At 54.6% G+C, this 21,836-nt stretch overlaps 1 protein-coding gene across 2 annotated transcripts in view; it reads right to left on the reverse strand.

Moving 5' to 3' along the window:
* FHAD1 (forkhead associated phosphopeptide binding domain 1) overlaps positions 1 to 21,836 on the reverse strand; it is a 95,976-nt gene that overhangs the window by 19,789 nt on the left and 54,351 nt on the right. The window contains exons 14-25 of one of the 2 annotated variants that reach the window (XM_079777747.1): positions 20,151 to 20,221; positions 18,406 to 18,558; positions 15,582 to 15,689; positions 15,239 to 15,346; positions 14,104 to 14,208; positions 11,015 to 11,122; positions 8,128 to 8,301; positions 6,650 to 6,875; positions 5,008 to 5,092; positions 3,942 to 4,048; positions 2,841 to 3,036; positions 1,506 to 1,638 (exon numbers count right to left, since the gene is read on the reverse strand). In XM_079777747.1, the coding sequence (XP_079633873.1) occupies positions 1,506 to 1,638; positions 2,841 to 3,036; positions 3,942 to 4,048; positions 5,008 to 5,092; positions 6,650 to 6,875; positions 8,128 to 8,301; positions 11,015 to 11,122; positions 14,104 to 14,208; positions 15,239 to 15,346; positions 15,582 to 15,689; positions 18,406 to 18,558; positions 20,151 to 20,221 (1,574 nt within the window). The remainder of the gene's footprint in view (positions 1 to 1,505; positions 1,639 to 2,840; positions 3,037 to 3,941; positions 4,049 to 5,007; positions 5,093 to 6,649; positions 6,876 to 8,127; positions 8,302 to 11,014; positions 11,123 to 14,103; positions 14,209 to 15,238; positions 15,347 to 15,581; positions 15,690 to 18,405; positions 18,559 to 20,150; positions 20,222 to 21,836) is intronic. The other variant, XM_079777748.1, reaches the window with a different exon arrangement.

Consider the following 21,836-nt stretch of genomic DNA (forward strand, 5'->3'; position numbering starts at 1 on the left):
CGCGCACTCCCTGGTGCTGCGAGGCTGGGACTTCAGGCCCACAGCGGTTTCTGGGTGGGGGCCCGAGAGAAGTTGCCAGGAGACAGCCACGGAGCATGAATGGCGCTGCTCTTTGGGAAGGCAGTGTGGCCCTATCGAGCGCAATTTAGGATGTCCTCTGGACCCAGCAATTTAGACACAGTATTTTTGTTGTTGTTAATCCTCATTCGAAGATATTTTCCCACTGATTTTTAGAGAGAGTGGAAGAGAGAGGGAAAGACAGAGAGAAACATCCATGTGAGAGAAACACATGGATTGGTTGCCTCCTGCACACGCCCCGACCAGGACCCGGGTCGGGGAGGAGCCTGCAACTAAGGTACCTGCCATTGACTGGAATCGAACCCGGGACCCGTTGGTCCGCAGGCCGATGCTCTATCCACTGAGCCAAACTGGCTAGGGCAGGATACAGTATTAACTACAGTAATGCTGAACGCAGAAGCCACTTAAATCTCCATCAACAGGGGGCTGCTTGGACAAAAGGGACACAGTGGATTCTATGCAGCCATTTAAAAGCATTTGGTGGATCTTACCTGAAAAGATGCCCATTAAATAGCTATGTGTGGGGAAACCAATTTGTGGAATATATATGTCTTGATACCATTATTTCGCAAAAAACCCCAAAAAACTCTTAAATAAATACATGGACGTGGGAGGGGAAGAAAGGGGTGGTAAGGAAACATATGTAATACCTTAATCAATAAAGAAAATTAAAAAAATTTAAAAAAGAAGCTAAAAAATAAATATATGTATAGGGTGGGACGCAAAGTAGGTTTACAGTTGTGAGTACATGAGACAGTTTATTCTTGCATTATAATTTATTAACTAAAGGCCCGATGCACGAAATTCATACAAGGGGCTGGGCCCTTGCAGCTGCAGCGGCTTGCCTCGGCCCTCACAGCCGTGGCAGCTTGCCTTGGCCCTCGCAGCCCCGGCTTCGTCCAGTTGTCCGGAAGGATGTCCAGAAGGTCATTCAGCTGTCTGGTCTAATTAGCATATTACGCTTTTATTATTATAGATTATTGTATTATTTTCCACACGAACAACTGTGAGCCTACTTTTGCCAACCCCTATATGTATAGGTTTGTGTGTGTTGAGTTTATAAATAAAATGTATTTCCCACGAGGTGATTCGTGAGTGTCATTTCTCCCACTTTCCGGAAGAGGGGATTGGCTCAGTGACCTCCTGAGGTCACAGTATCTGAGAAGAGGACCCAGGCAGACCAGACCCGAGCCTGGTCTCCACCCACTGCCCAGTCACGCTGTATAAGGATGTGCAGGGGCTGCTGGCGCCTCTGGTGACGGCATTGGAGGGGCAGGACTCCTGCTGTTTTACTTGCACCTGGCACAGAAGCACGTGCTGTTTTGGGAACTTAGAATGAGAATGTTTTCCAGAGCCAAGAAAGCCACCACGGGGCTCCTCCTTCCTCAGCCTGTCCTTCTGGGTGCCAGGACGGGGCGGGCACTCACCTCCTGGCTGCTCACGAAAGTGTCGGTGAGGATGGGCTCCATCTGCACCGAGATGTCACACATCTGGGCCGCGCTCCTGGGCTTCGGGGGCTTCTCCTTGGGCGGCTGGGGCCTGCGTTTCTCTTGGCAGGCTCTGGGGCAGAGGCGATGCGTCACGGGGCTGCACAAGGTTCTGGGAGCCACGAGTTCCCCCCTTCCCCCGCCCCGCCCCCACAGGACAGGAAAAGGAGCTCCATTTTTACAGGTAACTGAAGTCTCCCAGCCTTCAAGTCTCCTGCCCACAGATCGCTAGAGTTTAGTCTCAGGGGACTTGCAGAAGAGTGGCCAGGGCGGTGGGCACCCAGCTGCCCTTGCTTCCCACCTGGGTCTGCGGGACACATGCTGTGCCACGAATGGGAGTATTTATTGTTTGCATGCTATTTCCTGCTTTCGTATGGGCAAGCCCTTCCAGGTCTCATAACAGTCCATGAATCGGGGACTCTCCTGGCCCCATCTGACAGGCAGGAACAGAGACACACAGCAATTTGCCCGTGGTCACGGAGCCTGTAAGTGGACATGCCTGGCTTTGAACCGGAGTGCACGGGTCTGGAGCCTGTTCTTTTAACCACTGTGTGACTCTGCTTTGGCCACGAGCCCCGAGGCACGAGAAGCTACAGGGTCTACACAAGACATCAGTTTTACTCACACTTTCTTGGGGAAAACATTATTTTTATGTCAAAACTTGGACAAACTATGGATGAAAATGCAAAGTCACATGCACTTTTTAGACAAATCTATGGGACGGGGATATTTAATATTTATTTTGAGCTGACCTCTGACACCCCCAGTCTATACATTTGTTTAACAAATGTTTATTGAGTTCTTTCAGTGCTAGGCACTGCGCGAATGCTGGGAGGCAATGCCAGGCAAGGTCTGTCCTCAGGGGGAAGGCAGACCATTGAATGGGCGATTCAACACAGCCTGACTGAGAAGTTAGGTTAGGTGAAGTGAGGGGCTGAGGGGCCCAGGCAGAGCCGGAGCCCTTGTCTATATTTGGGGAGGGTGAGTGACAAAGGACTTCCTGGAGGAAGTGGCATTTAAGCCGAGACCTGTCATCTGGAATATTGGGCAGGAATCTTTGAGAAGCACAGGACTTAGCAAAGGCCTGTTCTACCTGATAAGGCTGTGAAGCAATGAAACACGCCATTCATTCATCCCTTCATTCATTCTTCGTCCATCCATCCATCCATCCATCCATCCACCCACCCACCCACCCACCCATGCATCCATCCCACTCCTCACTCGGCACTTACTGACCCCCTCTCTGTGCAAGGTTCCCGGGGCACTCAGGTGTACCTGGGCTCTGCACGCCGTGCAGACCTTCTCACACACCTGAGTGCCTCCTTGAGGACCTCCAGCTCCCGGTCCTTCTTCTCCACCAGACTGGTCACCTGGGCCATCTTTTCCTTGAGCGCACCCAGCTCTCTGTTTTGCTGTTGGACCAGGGCCGCGTTCCTCTCCAGTTCCACCTTCTGCTTCTCATTAAGCTCCCCTGGCAGCGACACGAGAGCTGGTGAGGGGGTGTCCTGCCTGGGGTCTCCCCTAGGGCCACAGCAGGGTCCTCGGCCAGGGTTTGAGAGCCACGAGGAGGGCCTGCCCTCCAGGAATTCTCTGGGGGCTTCAGCAACAGCCAGGCGGTCTGCTGGCGTCTGAGCAAACATCTCACGTGAGCGCTGGCTCTATGAGGACCGTGTGCTCCTGCCTTAGCCTAGTATTACCCCGCGGGTGCTGTCTGTCCCCCCCCACCCCCATGTACCTATGGCCTTTGGGGCATCGCTCCACTTCCCCCTGCCTGCTTCTGCAGCTCTGTGTCTAAGGGTGTTCTCAGGCCTCTGGAATCTGCTCTGCTCAGGTGCAACAGCCTCCAGCCAATGACAGGTGGAGATGAGCACGCAGCTAGCTCCCTCACCCTCAGCTGGGCAACCCAAAGATCTGAGTATTTCACCCACTCTAGGCGGCCCCGATGTGCACATCAGCCCGGGAAGCAGGTGTACTGCAGGTGATTTCGCATCTGAGGAAGGGGACCCTAGAAGGAATGACCTGGCCCTGGGTCCCAGAGCTGGTGAGTGTTAGGGCTTGTGGAGGTTGCCCTGTCCCAGGAGGGAGCCTTTGATCCTGGGGGCAAATTCTCAGTGGTGACAGGAAATTCTCCCCGAAAAGGAGAGTTGCGCCTCATCACAGAGGTCCGGCGCCCTCTGGGGAGTGACCCGTGGCCCCTTGATAGGGAGTCGGTGCCATAGTCGGACACAGCTTTTGCTGATCCCGCTACAAGTGCTGTGACCGCCCAGGAAGGCAGACTGAGCAGGGCTTCAATGCCATGCTGTCAAACTCTTCAGCCCCATCTTTCCTTCCTCAAAGCGGGCCGGGAAGTCAAGGGACCCAGGCAAGCATACGAACCTCTCAAATCTGACATTCGGCCGTGGGCTTCCGTAAGGTTTTTCCGTAAGTTCATGATGACCTCCTGCTGAGACAGGATTTCCTTCTGAGCAGTCAGTAAGTCCTCTCTGCAATTCACAAAAACAGGCAGAGCCGGGTCAGCCCCGTCTCCGTGGTGTCTCGGGTGCCTGGAAGGGTCCAGGCACAAACGCCAAGTGATGCTCCATCCATGATGGTCCACGGGGTACTGGTCCCAGCAACGGGGTAAGCAGGGGCTTTACAAATTCTCAAAACAAAATTCATGTTTATGTACATCACTGAAGATAACTACATCGCGTCCAGCTGGTGTGGCTCAGTGGGTGAGCGTCGACCTATGAACCAGGAGGTCAGGGTTCGATTCCAGTCAAGGGCACATGCTTGGGCTGTGGGCTCGATCCCCAGTGGGGGGCGTGCAGGAGGCAGCTGATCAGTGATTCTCTCTCATCATTGATGTTTCTATCTCTCTCTCCCTCTTCCTTCCTCTCTCTGAAATCAATAAAAATATATTTTTTAAAAAAGGGAGAGAAATACATCGAGATAGTACAAAGGGCCCTGGTTGGGTTACGTCTGAGGCTGAACTATGGCTGTGGGGTTGGGAGGGATCTTCAAAGTCTGAAGATCTTTGAACTTTGAACTTTGACCCCCCTCTAGGGCCTCTCCACCAAGTGGTCTCCACTGCTGGCAACCTCCGCTCTCGGCTTGCCGCGACCACCTGCCCACCAGAGTTAGCCAGCATTTCCCGAGCGACTTCGGTGCGCCCGGCCTGAGCCTCCTTGTTTCACAGATGAGGAAGCTGAGGTCCGGCGTCACACAGCTGGAGAGGGTGGAGTTGGGATTTGAACACAGATCCACCCAGGCTTTTCCATGACACCATCCTGACTTGCTAAAAGAATCAAGAAATTCAAATGACAGCAAGAAGACCCCAGACTCCACTCCTTTTTTCAGATTCCGACAACGTGGCCAGAAGTGGGAGCTTGGTGGGTGTGTCATTGCTGGCGTGCACGCCAGGGCGGGGGCTCTGGCGCGGACACGGCCTCTGGGTACTCACATCATGTGGTCACACACTGCGTCTTTGGTGCGGCTCTCCAGCGGGGGCCCCGGGGGACGGTCTTGCTGCGTTCCCTTCTCCTGGGCTGAAGCAGGGACATGCGAACATCGTTACAGTCCTGCAACCCGGGCCTTCTTTCCCCGACGCGGATTAACCCATCAATGCACCTGCATCTTCCCCCACTTACACACTCTCCCCATAACGGGACCCACCATGAGTTCTGTGTCACAGGCTGAGGACTCCCCCACCGCCCCCTTGAGCTCATGAAATCCTTCCAGCTGCTCTCTAAGGCACAGATCATTAACTCATTAACTCCGTACAGATGATGAAGTTGTCACAGGAGTGACGGAACCTGTGCCCATTCAGCAAGCTGGTGAGAGGTGGAGCCCTAACCACTGGGTCACACCGCCCGCCCTACTTCCTCCTCTGCACTCAGACAAGAGTCGTGTCCTTACTACATCTTCCACTTACTCCCCAGCCCACTGCCTTCGGCTTCTACCCTCACCACTCAGTCACATGCTCATTCATTCATTCATTCATTCAACAGTTCAGTGCTTTATGGTCTAAGTGTGGGGTGACCAAGCTGTCACCCTTCAGGTCCCAGCTTAAGTATCCTCCCTCTGACCTGGACCTGGCCTGGGAAACTGAGTCCCATTCCAGGCCCTGGCCATGGTGCCCTGCTCATCCCACCTGTCAGGGCAGTATTTTGGTTAACGGCAGGGACCCTGTCTGCTTGCCCATCACTGAACCCTCGGTGCCTAGAATGAACTTGAAACATAATAGATGCTCCATGAAGTGTGTTGAGTGAATGAATGCATGAGGTGGGCCCTGCCAGCTCGTCAACCGGCTTGAGACCAGGACCATGATTCTCAGCCAGGGGTGATTTGCTCCCCGTGGGGGACACCTGTCAATGTCTGGAGACATTTTCGGTTGTCACACTGGGGTGGGCGGTGGTACTGGCATCTGGTGGGTAGAGGCCAGGGATGCTGCTCAACACCCTACAGTGCACAGGACGACCCCCGCCCCAAAGAATTATCTGGCCCCAAAGGTCAATAGCGCTGAGGCTGAGAAGCCCTGGCCTGAGGCCTTTGCTTCCAGAACTCTTCTCCGAGAAGTGACGTTAATGACCCCTGACGTTTAGAGTAGCTAGAGAACCTCTCCAAGCAGCTGGTGTCTTGGTCATTTAGGGCAGATACATGCTCAGCACTCCGAGTTCCGTTTCAGCCTCTTTGGGGTTTAGCTTTTAAGAAACAGACCCTGACTGGTTACGAAAGTGCATTAGACGAAGTCACACATGACAACGGCAGAGGGAAGCCTTTGGAAGGCGCCTGCCTGGGGGAGTTCCACGTAGAAAAGACGGTGCCTGCCGTGCCGCTCCAACAGCCCTAACGGCCGGCAGCCTGCGCTCCCTGGCTGACTGGCCGGGCACAGAGGCTGTCCAACTCCTCGCTGTCACTTCTGTCGCCCCTGGGCCTCGAGGGCCCCTAACCGTGTTCTGTCACAAGAACAAAAAGGGCGCCAGGGAATGAGCGAGCTTCTCAATGAGCAGAAGCCCGTTTCTTACCCATCAGCCTCTTGGGACCCACAGGACAATCGGAACCTGCCCCGACACGAAGGGTTCTCAGGGTCTCTCGCGACCTACCCAGGTCATTGTCCTTCAAAGTTGCGATCTCTTCTTCTATTTTCTTGTGATGCTCGGTCACTTTCTTGAGTCTTTTTTCTAGACTCACTATCGTCAGGGAGTGCTGTTTGATCTGCTCCTTGTACTCCACGACTTCTTCTTCAAACCCCCGTTTCTGTGATTCTTGTTCTTCGTGGAGGGCCTTGATGGTCTGCTGTTGCAGCTGTATCCGCCCCTCCATCATGATCTGGGGAAGCAGGAATGGTTAATGCGACCCCGGGCGGCTGCTCTGACAATAACAACAGTAACACGTCCCCTTTGCATCCATAGCCACTGAGCTTGGTCCCACCCCAGGGCCTTTGCATGTGTGCTGTTCCCTCTGCGTGGTACGCTGCTTCCCTGGCTCCTTGCACGGCTGATTCCTTCCCAAGTTTCAGGTCGCCAATGCCACCTCCTCAGGGAGGCCCTCCCTGATTGCCTAACCAGAGGAGCAACCTGAGGCACTTTCTATTCCATCATCCTGTTTTCTTTCCTCTGAGGCACTTATCACCATCCGAATTATCCCATGTCTTTGCTTCTCACTCCCCCCAGCATGTAAGGTCCATGACAGCAGGTACTGATCTTTTTAACTTTACCAACACACCCAGCACCATCAGTGCCTAGATCCCTGCCACAGCATGGGACCCACATGCTCAGTAAAGACTCATTGAATTAATCAATGAATGATTTTAAAGAAAAAAGTAGATGGCCCGGCCGATGTGGCTCAGTGGTTGAGTGTTGACCTCTGAACCAGGAGGTCACGGTTCGATTTTTGGTCAGGGCACATGCCCTGATTGTAGGCTCAATTCCTCATAGGGGAAGTGCAAGAGGCAGCCAATCAATGATTCTCTCTCATCATTGATGTTTCTATTTCTCTCTCCCTTCCTCTCTCTGAAATCAATAAAAACACTTAAAAAAAAAAAAAGGAAAAGGAAAAGTGGATGACTTTGTATTTCCTAAAAATCAAAAACCACCAATGGTCCCCAAATGGTGAGTCAGACCCTTTGCCATGACCGCCTTCTCCTTCCTAGGGCTCTTCTCGGCGCGTCTATCCCAGAGCCTTGTCCTCACCCCCATCCTGCTCCTCGGATGAGCCTGTTCTTCTCTCTAATGACCTCGTTCTCCTGCTCCCTACACCCCGCTACTTGTTGGGCCTCCAGGCTCCATTTCCTCCCCATGTGTCAATGCTTTGCCTGAGAAACTCACATACATTTGGCAAAGTCTGAGGACAGTTTTGGTCGTCCCAGCTGTGGGGAGGGAGCTGCTGGAGTCTGGTGGGCATCCTACAGTCACAGGAGGGTCCCCTGGGTAAGGCCTATCTGACCCAGAACCTCGGCAGCAGCGTGGAGGCCGAGCACCATCCCCCCCGCCCCCCGGGGCCCCCGCCCTTGCCCCATTTCTGAACCCCGCGTGCTCACGGCGCTGTGCTCTTGCACCGAGAGGAGAAGTCTGTCTCTTACCATCTTTGTCTTGGCGGTTTCCAGTTCAGCTAACGCCTCATTTAATTTCATGGCCAGGCTCTCTGCTTTCAGACTCTCGGACGCCTTTGTTCTCTGACTCTCTTCTACCATGGCCAGCGCGTCATTTAATTTATTATTTAGAACATCTTCCTTTTGCACTTTCACATCCATTTCCTAGACAAGCAACAAACATCAAATCAACAGAAATCCAGGAATGAATATTCACCCGCCCCCGCCTCCCCCCAGCCCCGCTGCCCCGGTGTTCGGAGGGAGGTGAACTCTGCCCTGTCACTGTTCCCTCGGTCCTTTTTAAGCCCAAAGTCCATGCTTTCCCTGGAAGGTTCCAATTAGTACAGAGCTCCCTCTCATATTCAGCTGACATTTGTCTCCCTGCGATTTCCGGCCTCTGAGCCCAGGTCTGTCACCTGGAGCTCACTGAGTACGTTTTATTTCTCTTTTATGAGAAGCCCTTTCAATACTTGAGGAAGGCTGTCATGTCTCGCTCTAACTCTGTTTTCCAGGATAAACGTGCCGAGTTCCTTCGGCCCTCGTCACAGGACCTGCCTTCAGGACGCGCCACGTTCCTCAGAGGCTCTGGCACGGGATGGCCTCCCCTCCCCGTCGGGGCCCAGTCTTGCCACGGCCTTGTGTGTCCCGTCCTTCCTCCGTTCGTCCGGTCGTTGACTGTGGAAGTTCTAGCCGGCTCTGCGTCCCTCCTCACCGTGTGCCCTGCGGGCTCCATGGCAGGCACCGTGCTGCGAGCTTCATTTCTTTATTTGACTTTGTTTTTTTGTTAGAACAGTTTTCGGTTTGTAACAAAATTGAGGAGAAGGTACAGAGAGGAATCCCAGTTTGGACAATGTGTGGATCTGGCCCGAGGAGATGCTTCCTGGGGACCCTGGCAGGCATCCCCCAGAGCAGCCTGTCACCCACACAAACTGAGATGGGTCTCTGACGGGCCAGGAAGCGGCGGGACACGCTGGTCTGGCCGGCATCTCTGCTCCTTGGACTACTCAGCAGCTGACGCAGGACAGGAGAACGGCGCTCGCTGTTCCCACGGGTCCCCATTCATTTTCCTTCTCCACTGTCACCTCTTTCTTCTATAGAAACCCTATTTTTGCCCATGCAGATGAAATCCATCTCTCAATTGCTCTTCGCATATACAGCTCGAACAGCACGTGGGTAAGCAATTCTGAGTGTGTCTTTGACCTTGTAATTCCTTGACCTTTGCTGGTAAGTGGGGAGTTGCTGGGGCGGAGCTCCGTATAACCAGCCTGCCTGAGGGTTGTCAGAAGGCCCCGCCCTCTGATGTCATCGATGTCCGAGGATGCTGAGGACACTGTTGGTTGCATTACAGAGTTCTCTGTGGGATGAGCCTCAGGAGGCGTTCTCTCTGGGCCGAGTACCAAGAATGGTCCCAATTTCAGGAGCAATCGCTCCATTTTCATCTATGAATTGCACAACTGGGCTTCCCTTTTCACTGTAACTGTTAGAATAAAAATCGTGGCCCATATTGATTTCATGATACACATACATTTTTTTGCACTGGCCTCATTCCCGATCCATTTTATGCCCCGAGTAATCTACTTAAAACTGTTAATTTCTCCTTTTCTCCTACCCCGAAGTAAAGCATTTTCTGGAAGAGCCCGTGTTAGGTCGTTTGGGGAACCCAGGCTGCTTTCCGGGGCTCTCCCTGAGCCCGCGGCATGGCGCCTGCTCGCAGGAGCCCTCCGGAGGGAAGCGGGCAAGCCTGGCGTCACTTCCCCAGCTCTGGCCGGCCTCCTCGGGACACACTCTTAGACGCGCCCAGGACCGCCACGCAATCCAGATGCGGTTCCTGACTCTCGTCCCCCTCGAGCGGCGGCATTCCAGGTGCGCCAGCACCCCCTGGGCGGCCTGCTAAACACGCAGGTTCCCGGGCGCACCCTCCCGCACCCTCCCGCACCCTCCCGACAGTGAGTCCGAAGCTCCGGGGGCACCTGGAATAAACTGCCCAGCGACTCTACCCAGGCTGACGTTTGGGAACCTTTCTTGGGAGAAAATCATCCAGGACTGATGTGAATAGACTTTTAGTTCCATCTGGCCTTGAAAACCTTCTGAATTTGTATTTACCTGTATTTAAGTAACTCAAGTGTTGTTTAAAATTAAACCTCTATTGTCAGGCTGTGTGTTTATTGCTTGCTCTGACCACTGAGATGTTGGCCATTGTGTGTGTGTGTGTGTGTGTGTGTGTGTGTGTGTGTGTGTCCCTTGTACTGTTGGGACCAGGAAGAGTGAACTACATCCCACAGCGTGGAGGTGCCCAGGGCAGGGCCACGTGCCAACTTCCACCGCTACTGCGCCTGCGACTCCCTGTGACACTCATACATGGGGCTTGGCATGAAGGTGGTGATGACAATCAGGAGAAGTTCTGGTGGAGAAACGACATCACGGGGATGAGAAGGGCAGGCGTCCATACCCTGACCCCTCTCTGACCCCAGGCGGCAGAGCCACACAGCGCCCACGGCCAGCAGAGAGAGGCGGAGTGACGATGAAGGGCTCTGGCGTCAGATGGTCCTGGGTTTGGATCCTGCCCCTCTGCTTCCCAGCTGTGAGCTCACAGTAATAATGATAAAAGCGGGCAACACACCCAGCATTCGCGGAGTGCCAGGGACTGTTGTGTGTGTTTTGTATGCACGTTAACAATCGAGCCTCACAGGTCCAGGAGGCTGATCTTTGGGTATCACCTGTGTTTCATTAAGTGCGGAAACCAACGCACAGAGATGGTGAGCAACTTGCCTAATGTCCCACGGCCAGAGAGCGGCAGAGGTGGGACCGACCGCCTGCCTCTCGAGCCTGCTCTTAACCATGCCTGCTCCTCCGCGTCTCTCCTCGCTGGGGCTCGTACCTCTTTCTGCTTGGTCAGGCGGTTCTCCAGGTCTTGCACCCTCCTCTTTTCCTTCTCGATGGCCTCCCTCGCTTTCTGTTTCTCGTGGGCGATGCTGCTCTCTGAGATCTGGAAGTCAAGGACAAGTGGTCTGAGGGCGTGCGCACGAGGAAGAGAGGGAAATGGATTCGTAATTGTTGAAACCAGTGAGTCAGGGTTTGGGAGCAAGAGCTGCAGGATCAGGACGCCCACTGGAGAGAGACGAGAACCTGGAAGTCACGTCTTGGTTAGTCATGCGCATCAAAGGGAGAGCTCTTCATCATTCAGGAATTTGGGGCCGGCGTTCGGGAAGTGACACGCTGGTGAGTGTTCAGCTCTAGGCATTTGGCACTGAGCCACTGAGTAAGCTGACATGTGCTGGCCCCAACGTGGCCTTCTTTGGAAGTACACGGCTTCTTGGGAGGTGGGGCACGAGGGACAGAGCCGGGCAGACACCCCCTGTCCCAGCAGGCCTGGCGCCTGGTGGTCTGTACGCAGCCTACAAAGGCTTGGGTCCAAAAATTGATGTCCAGGGCTGTCTGGCACGGGGAACATGTACCCGGCCAGGTCTGGTGATGGGGAGGAGGTTGGAGCCCAGCCTCAGCCACACACGCCCCGGAAGGTACACAGCCAGAGCGAGGCTGGAGAACTCCAGTTCTGGCTGGTGGAACTCTTGCTCCCATAAACATATAAAGTTCACAAGAAAAATATGTAAAATATATACATATAAGCACAGACGAAACACTGGAGAGGTATGTGCCAAGATGTAAAGATGGTAATTTGGGGGTAGTTGGGATGATGGCAATTTACATATTCCTTTTTTTCACTAGTCTATATCTTCTAAATTTTCTTTAGTGAACATGCAATATTTAGCAAAAAGAAAAAAAAACTACTGGAAATTGTTATAGGGGATGCTATGCTGGCAGGATGGGGTGGGGCGGGGTGAGACGCTGGGATGCGTGGCCCTGGAGAAAAGACCAGCTTCCCCGCTGTTCCAGCAGCCTCAGTGGCCCCGTCCAACGCCCTGCTCCGTGCTCGGGCCTCCCGGGCCCACCAGGGGCCCGGCTCACCTCCCTGCCGGGCTTGGCATTTTCCTACCGTCAAGGCTGCCTCCGAAGGCCCAGCCCCCACCCTGCCACGCTACGTCCTTCCTGTTGTAAGAGTCCGTGTCCGGAGGGCTCCTTCCCTTCCTTTGTTAGGTGCTGCCTGGCCATTCCAGGTGCAAATAATAATGGTGATAACGGCATCTTTAAGTGCTTGCAATGTGGTGCCGGCTCCGTGCGCTGAAGTATTAGTGCATCTAATCTGCACCCCCCGGCAGCATCTGCCCAGTTATCCCCATTTTACAGGTGAGGACACGGAGGCTGCAAGTGAGGCGGGAAGAGGACAAGTCATGTGCCCACGTCACACGCCAGGAAGCGGTGGCTCAAGCTTGGATGCCAGTGCGCCGCCCTCCCCACTCTGACACTGGCCTCTGGACTCTGCTCACCCGTCCTGATTCAAACCCCACCCTACCTGGCGGCAGGAGACATGCGTCTATGGCCACACTTAAGCGGGCACAGAGCTTGCCACCCGCCCAGCAGGAGCCCGAGCTTCAAGACCCACCCCTGGCCCATCTGCATAAGGCAGCTCAGGGGCCAGCCGCCGACCAGAGTCTGGGCCCGACCCCTTAAAAGGCCTGCTCGGGTGGTGCTCCCTCACCCACCAGGGCTCTGATCTCACTTCCCTGCGTGGACTGGCACAGTCCTGCTGCCAAGGTCTTTGCTTGACGGCCCCCTTCCCTCCCCCACTCCCCACCCTTCACCCCCTCCCTTCTCCCCTCTGCTGGGCACACCATCCTCCCTACCCCTCCTAGACTCTGCCTCACCTGGCAGGTGCTTCACAATGAATGCACTGACTGACTCCTCACAACAAACCTCTGGGTGGTTCTGCCATGACACCCACATCACAGACAGGTCACAGAGAGGGCAAGGGCTTGCCCAGGGTCGCACACATGTAGGGCAGGGCTGGGATTTGACCCATAATCGACACTTTCAGCCCACCACGCTCCCCGCCCCCCCCCCCCCCCCCCCCCCGCCCGGCTCACCTGGCGCACACTCTGTCTCCCGCTTCCTTCCCCTGCCCTAATTTGGCTTCCATTTTGCTCCAGCCTCAATTCCGTTCTTTATGTCCCCGTCCCTGCCCCCGGGCTAACTCAGGTCCCTGTCCTTTGCACTTGGCCGGTTTATCCAGTGACATTCTCTTCCCCCAGATGCTCCCTCTCTCCTCCAGGTCACCTCCCCAGAGAGGCCCTCCCGGCTGCAGGCCACTCTCTACCCCCCCCCCCCCCCCCGTGGAGCCATCCTGTGCATGTTTAGGCAGTTGGTTGCCCCTCACCTTAGAGTGGGCTCTTGTGCCCTGTCTTTTGTGGGGACTGGTGGGGGAGGCTGGGTGTGGGTGTCTCCAGCTCTGCTGGGCCTGGAGCTCAGGCATCCCCCTCTCTCCCCCAGATCTCCCTCTCCTTCCCATCCACCCCAGAAGGCAGAGCCCCGGTCATTGCTGTGACCACCACGTGAGCTCGTTATGTTCCTCTCTCGTCCATCTGACTGCGAGTCTGTGTCTCTCCTTCCTGGGGGTGGGGCGCAGCCAGCGGGGAGTGTATTCCTCCGGCATCCCTGCTGGGTTGCATCATAAATGCCTTTCGGTGATGAGGGGTGGGGAGCTGGCTGAGGGCCTGACCCCGACTCCACCCCGGGGTCATCCCCTGGAGAGCCTCTCTCTTCCCTGGGTAGTCACCTGTGAGTGACGTGCGGTTCCAAGTACTTGATATCTATCAACTCATGGAACCTATGAGGCAGGTCTGTCCCACTCCCGTTTTACCGATGAGGAAACTGAGGCACAGGCGGTTAAGTGATCTGCCCAGGCCATGCAGCTGTGAAGCTGGGTGAGGTGACATTGGCCACTTGGACTGGCGCTGCCCGCATCTGCCATGTGCCCACCACACGCTAGCGGGCACAGAGACACGGCCTGGCGCCTGGCTTCGGGCTCCTCCCACGGCCGCGGCCGCCGCCACTGCCGCCCGCTCCCCGTACCTCCTTCTGCTGGGTGAGGTGGTTCTCCAGGTCCTGCACTCGCCTCCTTTCGGTCTCGAAGGCCTCCTTCACTTTCCTCTCGTGGGCCACGCTGCTCTCCAAAACCTGCAAATCGGTGACCAGTGATGTGCCGAGGACACTCACTCTGATGCTGCTGAGAATGACGCCAGCTAAGCGCTGGGGTGGTCTTACAGGCCAGGGCCCGTGGCCAGACCTCCCACTCTCGCAGCAACCCTGTCAGAGAAGTTAGCGCCCATTTCCTGGATGAGGAAACCGAGGAACAGGAAGTTGGTGCGAGCCCCAGGGCCACGCAGTTTGTGGGAGGAAAGAGCCACCTGCATGCAGGCCTCGGTAGGCAGCAGGAGAGCAGGGAGCCAGGCCTGAATTACTTCGGTGCAGGCAGCCTCCCGATAAGGAGGAGAATCCCGTTAATAATGGAACTTGCCGGTCCTGGTGGGCTGCCCTGGGCTGGGAGGTTCCCTGGTGGCGGGAGAGGGAGGCTGGGTGACATTAGGAAGTTGCCGAAGGATCCGCCCAGCCCCGAAGTCCCAGAGCTCCGTGACGGCTCCAGCCCTGTGCTCTGGGTCCCAATCTCTACTTAGAAGATGCCCATGTCCCAGTCCCAACTTCTCTCCCAAGCCCTACCTGGGGCTGTATTTCATTTTATTTAAAAAAAATACATTTTATTCATATTTTACAGAGAGGAAGGGAGAGGGATAGAGAGTTAGAAACATTGATGAGAGAGAAACATCGATCAGCTGCCTCCTGCACACCCCCTACTGGGGATGTGCCCGCAACCAAGGTACATGCCCTTGACCGGAATCGAACTTAGGACCTTTCAGTCTGTAGGCTGATGCTCTATTCACTGAGCCAAAGCGGCTAGGGCAATGGGGGGGGGGGGGGGCCTGTATTTTATGCTGTTTACAACTTTCCAACCGGTTGTCGAGGCTACGACTCTATGGTTCTCTCCTAGAGTCCCCCAGGCCTCTTCCCAAAGTAGCTGAGCCCTCCTGAGGACCACTTACTCTGGGAGAGCTGCACCCCACTCCGCCCGCCATCATCGGTGGCTCTGAGCGTACTTCCGTGACCCTCGAGCCGGGTCAGGGCTGCAGCTGACTGTCCCCGAGCTGCCTACCTCCTTCTGGCGGGTTAAGCGATGCTCCAGCTCGTAGACTCTCCTCTGTTCTTCCTCCAGTGCTTCCTTCACTCTGCTTTTCTCTTGCATGAAGCTCTCCTCCAAAGCCTGAAAGCCAATGAGCGCTGTTTAACAGACCTGGTTACCATGGCAGGGATCTGGAGTCGGTGCCGGGCGCCGCGTCGGTTAGTGCTCCACAACTCACAGCACCGCACGGGAGGCGGTGGCCGCGGAGAGCCCGGGACTGGAGTCGAAGGCCCCGGTCAGGGCCCCGGGCCAGCCCTTGCTCGTCGCGTGGCCTGGATTGGGGCCCAGACAGACTCTGTCTCCCGGAGCTGTATACCTTCCTCTGGTGGCTTAAGCGATCCTCCAGCTCCTGGACTTTCCTCTGTTCTTCCTCTAATGCTTCTTTCGCTCTGTTTTTCTCTTCAGTAATTCTTTCCTCCAGAGCCTGAAAGTCAATGACCGTTGTTTAACAGCCCTGGTTACTATGGCAGGAATCTGGCTCTGTGCCAGGCCCTGCATCGGTCAGCAAGCGGTAGAACCTGGGGCTCTGACTGGCAGCTCAGATCCCAGCCCCAGGTCCATCCCTCCTGGGTGTGTGACCTTGGGCAAGTGAGAAGCTACAGAAGCCTCAGTTTCCCTATCTGTACAGTGGGGATAGCAATGGTGCTTCCTGCATTGGGTGGGGCATGGTGAGGAGCAGATGAGATGATAAACATGAAACGCTGGGAACATGATAGCTATTCATTAAAAGGGCTGTCATTTCTCCTGTCATCTCTGCTTTGCAGAGGAGGAACTAGGAAAGCGAGATGAAGGAATCTGCCTGGTTTACTAGTTAACCACATGAGCAGGGATTCAAACGCCGGTCCATTTGACTCTAGAGCCTGCGTTTTAAACCACGGTTAGCAAACTATGGTCTATGGGCCAGATCTGGCCCTCTGCCTGCTTTTTGTAAATAAAGTTTTATTGGAACACCTCCCTGCTCATTGTGGATTGCCTATGACTGCCTTCACAGTACAACGATAGAGCTAAGCAGCCACGGCAGAGACCGCATGACCTGCAAAACTCCAAGTCTATGCCATCTGGCTTTTTGTGGAGAAAGCTCGCCAACCCGGATCTAAGCCATTAGTGCGTGCAGAAATCAGGTGAGGGTTGTGAACAGATGATAACACAAAAGAATGGTAGCTCGGTGAAGGGACCTAAAGTTTCTTACCATTGAAACAGAGCCCTCAAACAAGCCAGGGCCCATGAAAAGCTTCATGAGTGAACTCTGACACACCATCCCGTGTCATGCGGCATGAAAAAGGTGCATTAAAAATCGGGGCACCTGGTGCTGAGCCTGAGACAGCACTTTTTGATGAGTGCCTGGGGTCAAGCTGTCAACACTAAGTGTCTGGGGAGCGATGACCCTGGCTGGGACAGCAGGGGCCTGGAACAGTGTCTGTTTGTCTGGGTGGGCACCTGGCTGCTTCCCCTCTGCAGGGGGTGGTGGGCCCTGACATTGGTTTTGTTTAAAAGGGGGTTGAAGCCGGCCCTTGAACCCCTGCCTCTGTCAGGGTCGATGTTATGAGTGGGCGTCTGGGAGGCCCAGGCTGGTGCCGGCCGCGGCGTGGAACGTGGTGGGCGTCAGCTGTGCACCCACAGGGAAAGAGCGAACCCCAAAGGAAAAGGAAAAGCAGCCATTTGGAAAGGGCAGAGTTAATCAGGAGGAGGGAGGAAGTGGTGGAAGGTGCTGGAGACTTGCCTTTTTCTAGTTTTAGCTCCCTCTCTATTGACGGACACTGGCTTTTTGCATATCTAATTGTCCTTCAAAATGGTCCACCTTGGTTTAAGTCTATCGCTAATACTGCCTCAAAGTGGATCAGGTGTGATGTTGGGCAGAAGGTTCTCCTTCAATTGTTTATTTCACAAAAGGCAGACGGACAGAGAAAGAGAAGAAGAGAAGAAGAGAAAGGAGGAGGAGACGGCACGAACTGGAGGATGAAATGAAACAGGCAGAGGTCTCTGCCTCTTGGAGGGGTCGAGAGAGGGCGGCGTGTGACAGAGACCAGACTAAGCCGGAGGTCACGGAGCTCTGGTGCGTGAAAGGCGGAGGCAGCGGCAGGGCGGTCCTCCGGGGGAAGAAAGGAGGTGCTGGGGAAGGGCTGGGGCTGCTGTCTGGGGGTCTGGGAGGAGGGGCGGGCTGTGGTGGAACCATCTGGAGCGCTGACGAATGCTAGTGCAGGAGCCACACCCTCACCCCGGTTAGATCAGAACCGGGGTCGGGGAAAGGGGCAGAGCATTCGTATTTTTTAATCTGAATGACAAAAGGGCAGCCGAAGTCCCCAGCTACTGGTCCAAGATGATGGCCACGAGGTGGTTAAAATCGAGGTGGTCCCTAAATATCAAAAAGAGACGAGGCTGGGCTCCATCTCCTGGCCTTCTCCAGGGATTCTAGTTCAGTGGGTTTGGGGTGGGGCCCAGGACCTGTAGCTTTAACCGGTGTCCAGGCGGTTCTCATCAGGCAGCCGTGGGAAAACCTTCCTCTGAGGCTGTTGCTGGACGTGTGGTCTGCAGACCTGTGCCGGCCGCACCAGCCGGGAGTTTGTTAGAAATGCAGGTGCCCGGCCGCACCCCGGACCTGCTGAGTCAGGACCTGCGCTTTAACAAGACCCCCAGGTGACCCTCAGGCACCTTGGAGCTCGAGAGGTGCCCCTGTAAGGTGTCCTCTCGTACTTGGCTTGGTTTCTAGAAACGTGAGCAGCTATTTTGGCCGTTCGTTTTCCCTGGTAAGTGTAAGGGAAGAGCAAAAGACTGAAATCAGTATGTACAAAGAGAAAGCAGAAGACTGAGATAACACAACGCTGGTCTCAAACACTTAGAACCACCCAGGACCTGCGGTGACAGCTCCGATGGTAAAATCAGCTGCAGCATTTGAACAGATGAGCTACCAGTTCTAGAAATTTCAGTAACCTTTCCTTTTCAAGGTGGTTTTGCTCTGAGTTTCAGAATTCAAGCTCCATGTGAACTCCTCCAACATCATTCACTCCTTTGAGTAATTTAGTTCCGTAACACCAAACGAGGACTTGCTGAGATTTCTCCATCTAAGGACACGCTCTTAATTTGTCATAGAAAAGACCATTGCTTCTGTTTTCAGTAGAAAAAAAAAATGACAGGGACCTTACCGCCTTCTCTTCCATCAGCCACTTGACTCTGGCCCTCAGCTTCTCCTCTTGCTGTTGCCTCTCTTTGCTCAGCTTCTCCTTCTCTGCCAGATGCTCCTGTAGTTTCTCTTCCAGCAAAGACTTATGAGTTTCCTGAGAACTGCTGATCTTGATCTGAAATGAGAGGAAAGGACACTGAAGCTGATGGGGGACAGGACTAAGGGCAGGAGTCTTTTCCATGGTTGTTTTGTTTGTTTGCTTGCTTGCTTGTTTTTATAAGTTGTTTACCTTTGTGGGGAGGGACACAGCTTTATGCGAAACTTTGTTAAACACAAGGAAAATCTATGCTTAGCCTGGTTACTGGGAGGAAAGCAGTAGAGTACAGTGGTTAGGAGCCCAGACTCCGAATCTAGATAGAATCTTAGCTCTAGCGTTTTCTAGATGCTTCTTCATGTAGAAGATGAGGTCAATAATAGTGTTTTAAGGATTAACTGAGGTGGTGATGGAAAGCTTTAAGCACATAGTAGGCACAGAGTAAATGGTAGCCAGGGTCATTAATTATTATTTGCCGGACGTAAGAAAAAGCAGGGAGCTAGGGCCAGAGGGCCTGAACTTTTGTCTCGATTCTTCCACCAACTAACTGTGTGATGCTGAAACAGGCACCTGGCCTCTGGACTTCGATGTCCACATCTGTAAAATAAGGAGAATGGACTAGATCGGGGGTTGACGAACTACTGTCTGCAGGCCTAATGTGGTCTACCACCTGCTTTTGTAAATAAAGTTTTATTGGAAGAGGGCCATGCCCATCATGCTCATGCACTGACGTGTTTTCTGTGGTGTCTCTGCTCTACAGCAGTAGAGTCAAACAGGTGTGACAGATTGTGTGACGTGCAAAGCCATCTGCAAAGCTCTATTTACCGTCAGGCCCTTGACTGAAAAAGTTTGCTGACCCCTGGACTGGATGGTGCCCGTGACTGACCACAGTGGTGGTCCCAACACTCCACCCTTCTGTGTCTTTGGCTACGTGACTGTCAGTGTCCACCTCTGTCCTGCCCAGTGACACTGAACTCAGCCATGTGACTTGCTTTGGCCAATGGGATATAACAGTCACAACACAAACAGAGAATGACTGCAAAGCACTCCATGACCGGTCCTGCTTCTCTCTTGCCTCTGCCAACCGTGAGAGCATGCGCGGGCCGGGCTGCTGGAGGAGCGAGGACACACTGAGCAAAACAGAGCCGCTCCGGCTGAGGCCAGCCTGGACCGACCGAGGGCAGGCCAGCACAGACGGTGAGCAAGCCCATGAGGGTCAGCGGGTACCTGGCGGCAGCCTGCAGGCAGGGGGCAGTGACTGGAATGCCTCTCACGTTGTGTGGGTGTTTATTACACGGCGTTATTATGGCAATGACCGTGAGGGCGATACAATCCCCGAGGATCACGTTGCCTCTGACATGTGGACATTATGCCACTTTTGGTAATCCTGCTGCCGGGACTCTGGCCAGCTGTACCTCTTCCACTGCATTTGATAAACACAATTTTCTAGATCTGAGGGCTGTGAGGCCTTCCTGGGTTTTGACAGAGGGAAACAAGCACCCTGCCCTTGCCGTCCTGGGCCATCCCAGCCAGCCTGCCCGAATCCCTTCACGTGCAGATGGAGCTACGGTTTCACCTGTTGGAGGGTGTGGACTGACCCGCTAACAGGTAAACAGCGCTGCGTGAACGCCGAGGAGGCGCCGGCCTGAACTTTCCAGAAGCTGGAAGGTTACCTGAAGTTCCTGGGTCCGGATCGTGACTTTTTTATAATGTTCCAGAAGATGCTTCAGATACAAAGACAACCCTTGAAAAGAAAAAGGAGAAGAAGGTAAGTATCTACTCAGTTCACCTCCTTTGCTTTCCAAACAGCCTCTCGGCAGAGCTTGCCGGCAGGTGGGCGAGGGCAGCACTGCCCTCCCATCAAGAAGACCTGAGCCGCCACCCAAACTCGTGCTTCTAAGATGGTTCATCAGCTGGGACGGGCTCAAAGCCAAGTTCTTTCTGGAGGCAGCAGAGGAAAACCCGTCAACAGAGCACCTTCTGACTAAGTCCCCACCGTGCGCCAAGCCGTGAGCTGACGGTTCAGCCCGAGGGACAAGGTCCAAAGCCCGAAGGAGGACACGGTGCTGGGAGGACCCTAAGGAGAGGTGGTCAGCAGAGAGCTGGGCATGCTCAGTTGGCAAGACCAGCCCAGCTCATCCAGGGTCTTCATGGGCCTCCTGGTGGGCATGGCCCCGGCGAGGGGCCCCATCTGGCCCTGTCTGCCTGGAGTGGCTGATGAAGCATGCGGAGCGGAGAGTTTCTCCGGGAGAAAGGAGGTGACAGAGGAGGACCAATGGATGCACTGGAGGAAACACCTGGGTAGGGACAGGATTGGAGGAAGGGGCTGCTCAGAACCAACCAAGACCATCAGGAGACAGGCAGGTGTGCCAGGCCCGGGAAGGCCCAGAGTGAGAGGGTTTTGAGATAGAGAACCGAGCGTGTTGGGTGGGCCAGAGAGGACGCGGGCCGGGGAAGGGTGTCGGGCCGGCCAGGGCAGGAGGGCTCCAAGGCGGTTACTCAGCAGGGGCAAAGCAAAGAGGCAAAGACAGAGCAGGATGTCGGCCGTGAAGACAGAGGGTGTGCCACACTTCTTCAAGGTCATCGGTGAGACAGGAGTGCGGGTAGTGGAAAGGGAGCTAAAGAAGCAGGGGGTTCCAGCGAAAAATTGCCACCTAGAAGAGCATGCTTGATGGTAAAGAGAAGGAGAGAACAAAAGAAAGGCTGAAGGCGCCAAAGACAGAGGTCACAATTCAGGACCGCGCGCGCACAGCTCTCTGGGGAGAGAGAGGAGGGGGCACAGGGAAGGAGAACACGGTGGGGAAGGTGGGAGGAAGGGAGAAATGGTGGGTACAGGGAGGAAGGGGGATGTGGAACTGAACACACTCGTGCTGGGGACCTGGTCTCCATCAATGGAACTTTCTGAGAACTTCCATCAGGGAAGAGTGAGAATAATGTAATAGCTATCAGGTATTAAGCACCTACTGTGTGCCAGGCACCGAGCCAGGAATTTGCACATATTTTCTCATCATTATGAGCAGCCCAGCAAGGAAATGTGTTTGAATTTATAGGTGAGACACAGAAGCTCAGCAAGGTTAGGCTACTGGTCTGATAAGCGGTGGGATCAGAATTCAGACACAAGTCTCTTTCTCTTTTAAATGAGATCGGAGGCTCCAGAGTAAAGGGCTGGGTTAGTTCACAGGAAGCATGTGTGGAGAGAGGAGTACTGGGAGGAGACCAAGATGGCACGGAGGCGAGGCGGCCTGGGTGGCATTGGCTTGGGCTATAAGAACCAGGCACGCCTGGATTTGTGGTGGCTAAATTGGGGTGGGGCTGGGATTGTGCTCAGCTGCAACCTGTGACCCAGGGACCCAAGGGGA

Source organism: Cnephaeus nilssonii, assembly GCF_951640355.1.
Source record: "Cnephaeus nilssonii genome assembly, chromosome: 7".
Lineage (NCBI taxonomy): Eukaryota > Metazoa > Chordata > Mammalia > Chiroptera > Vespertilionidae > Cnephaeus > Cnephaeus nilssonii.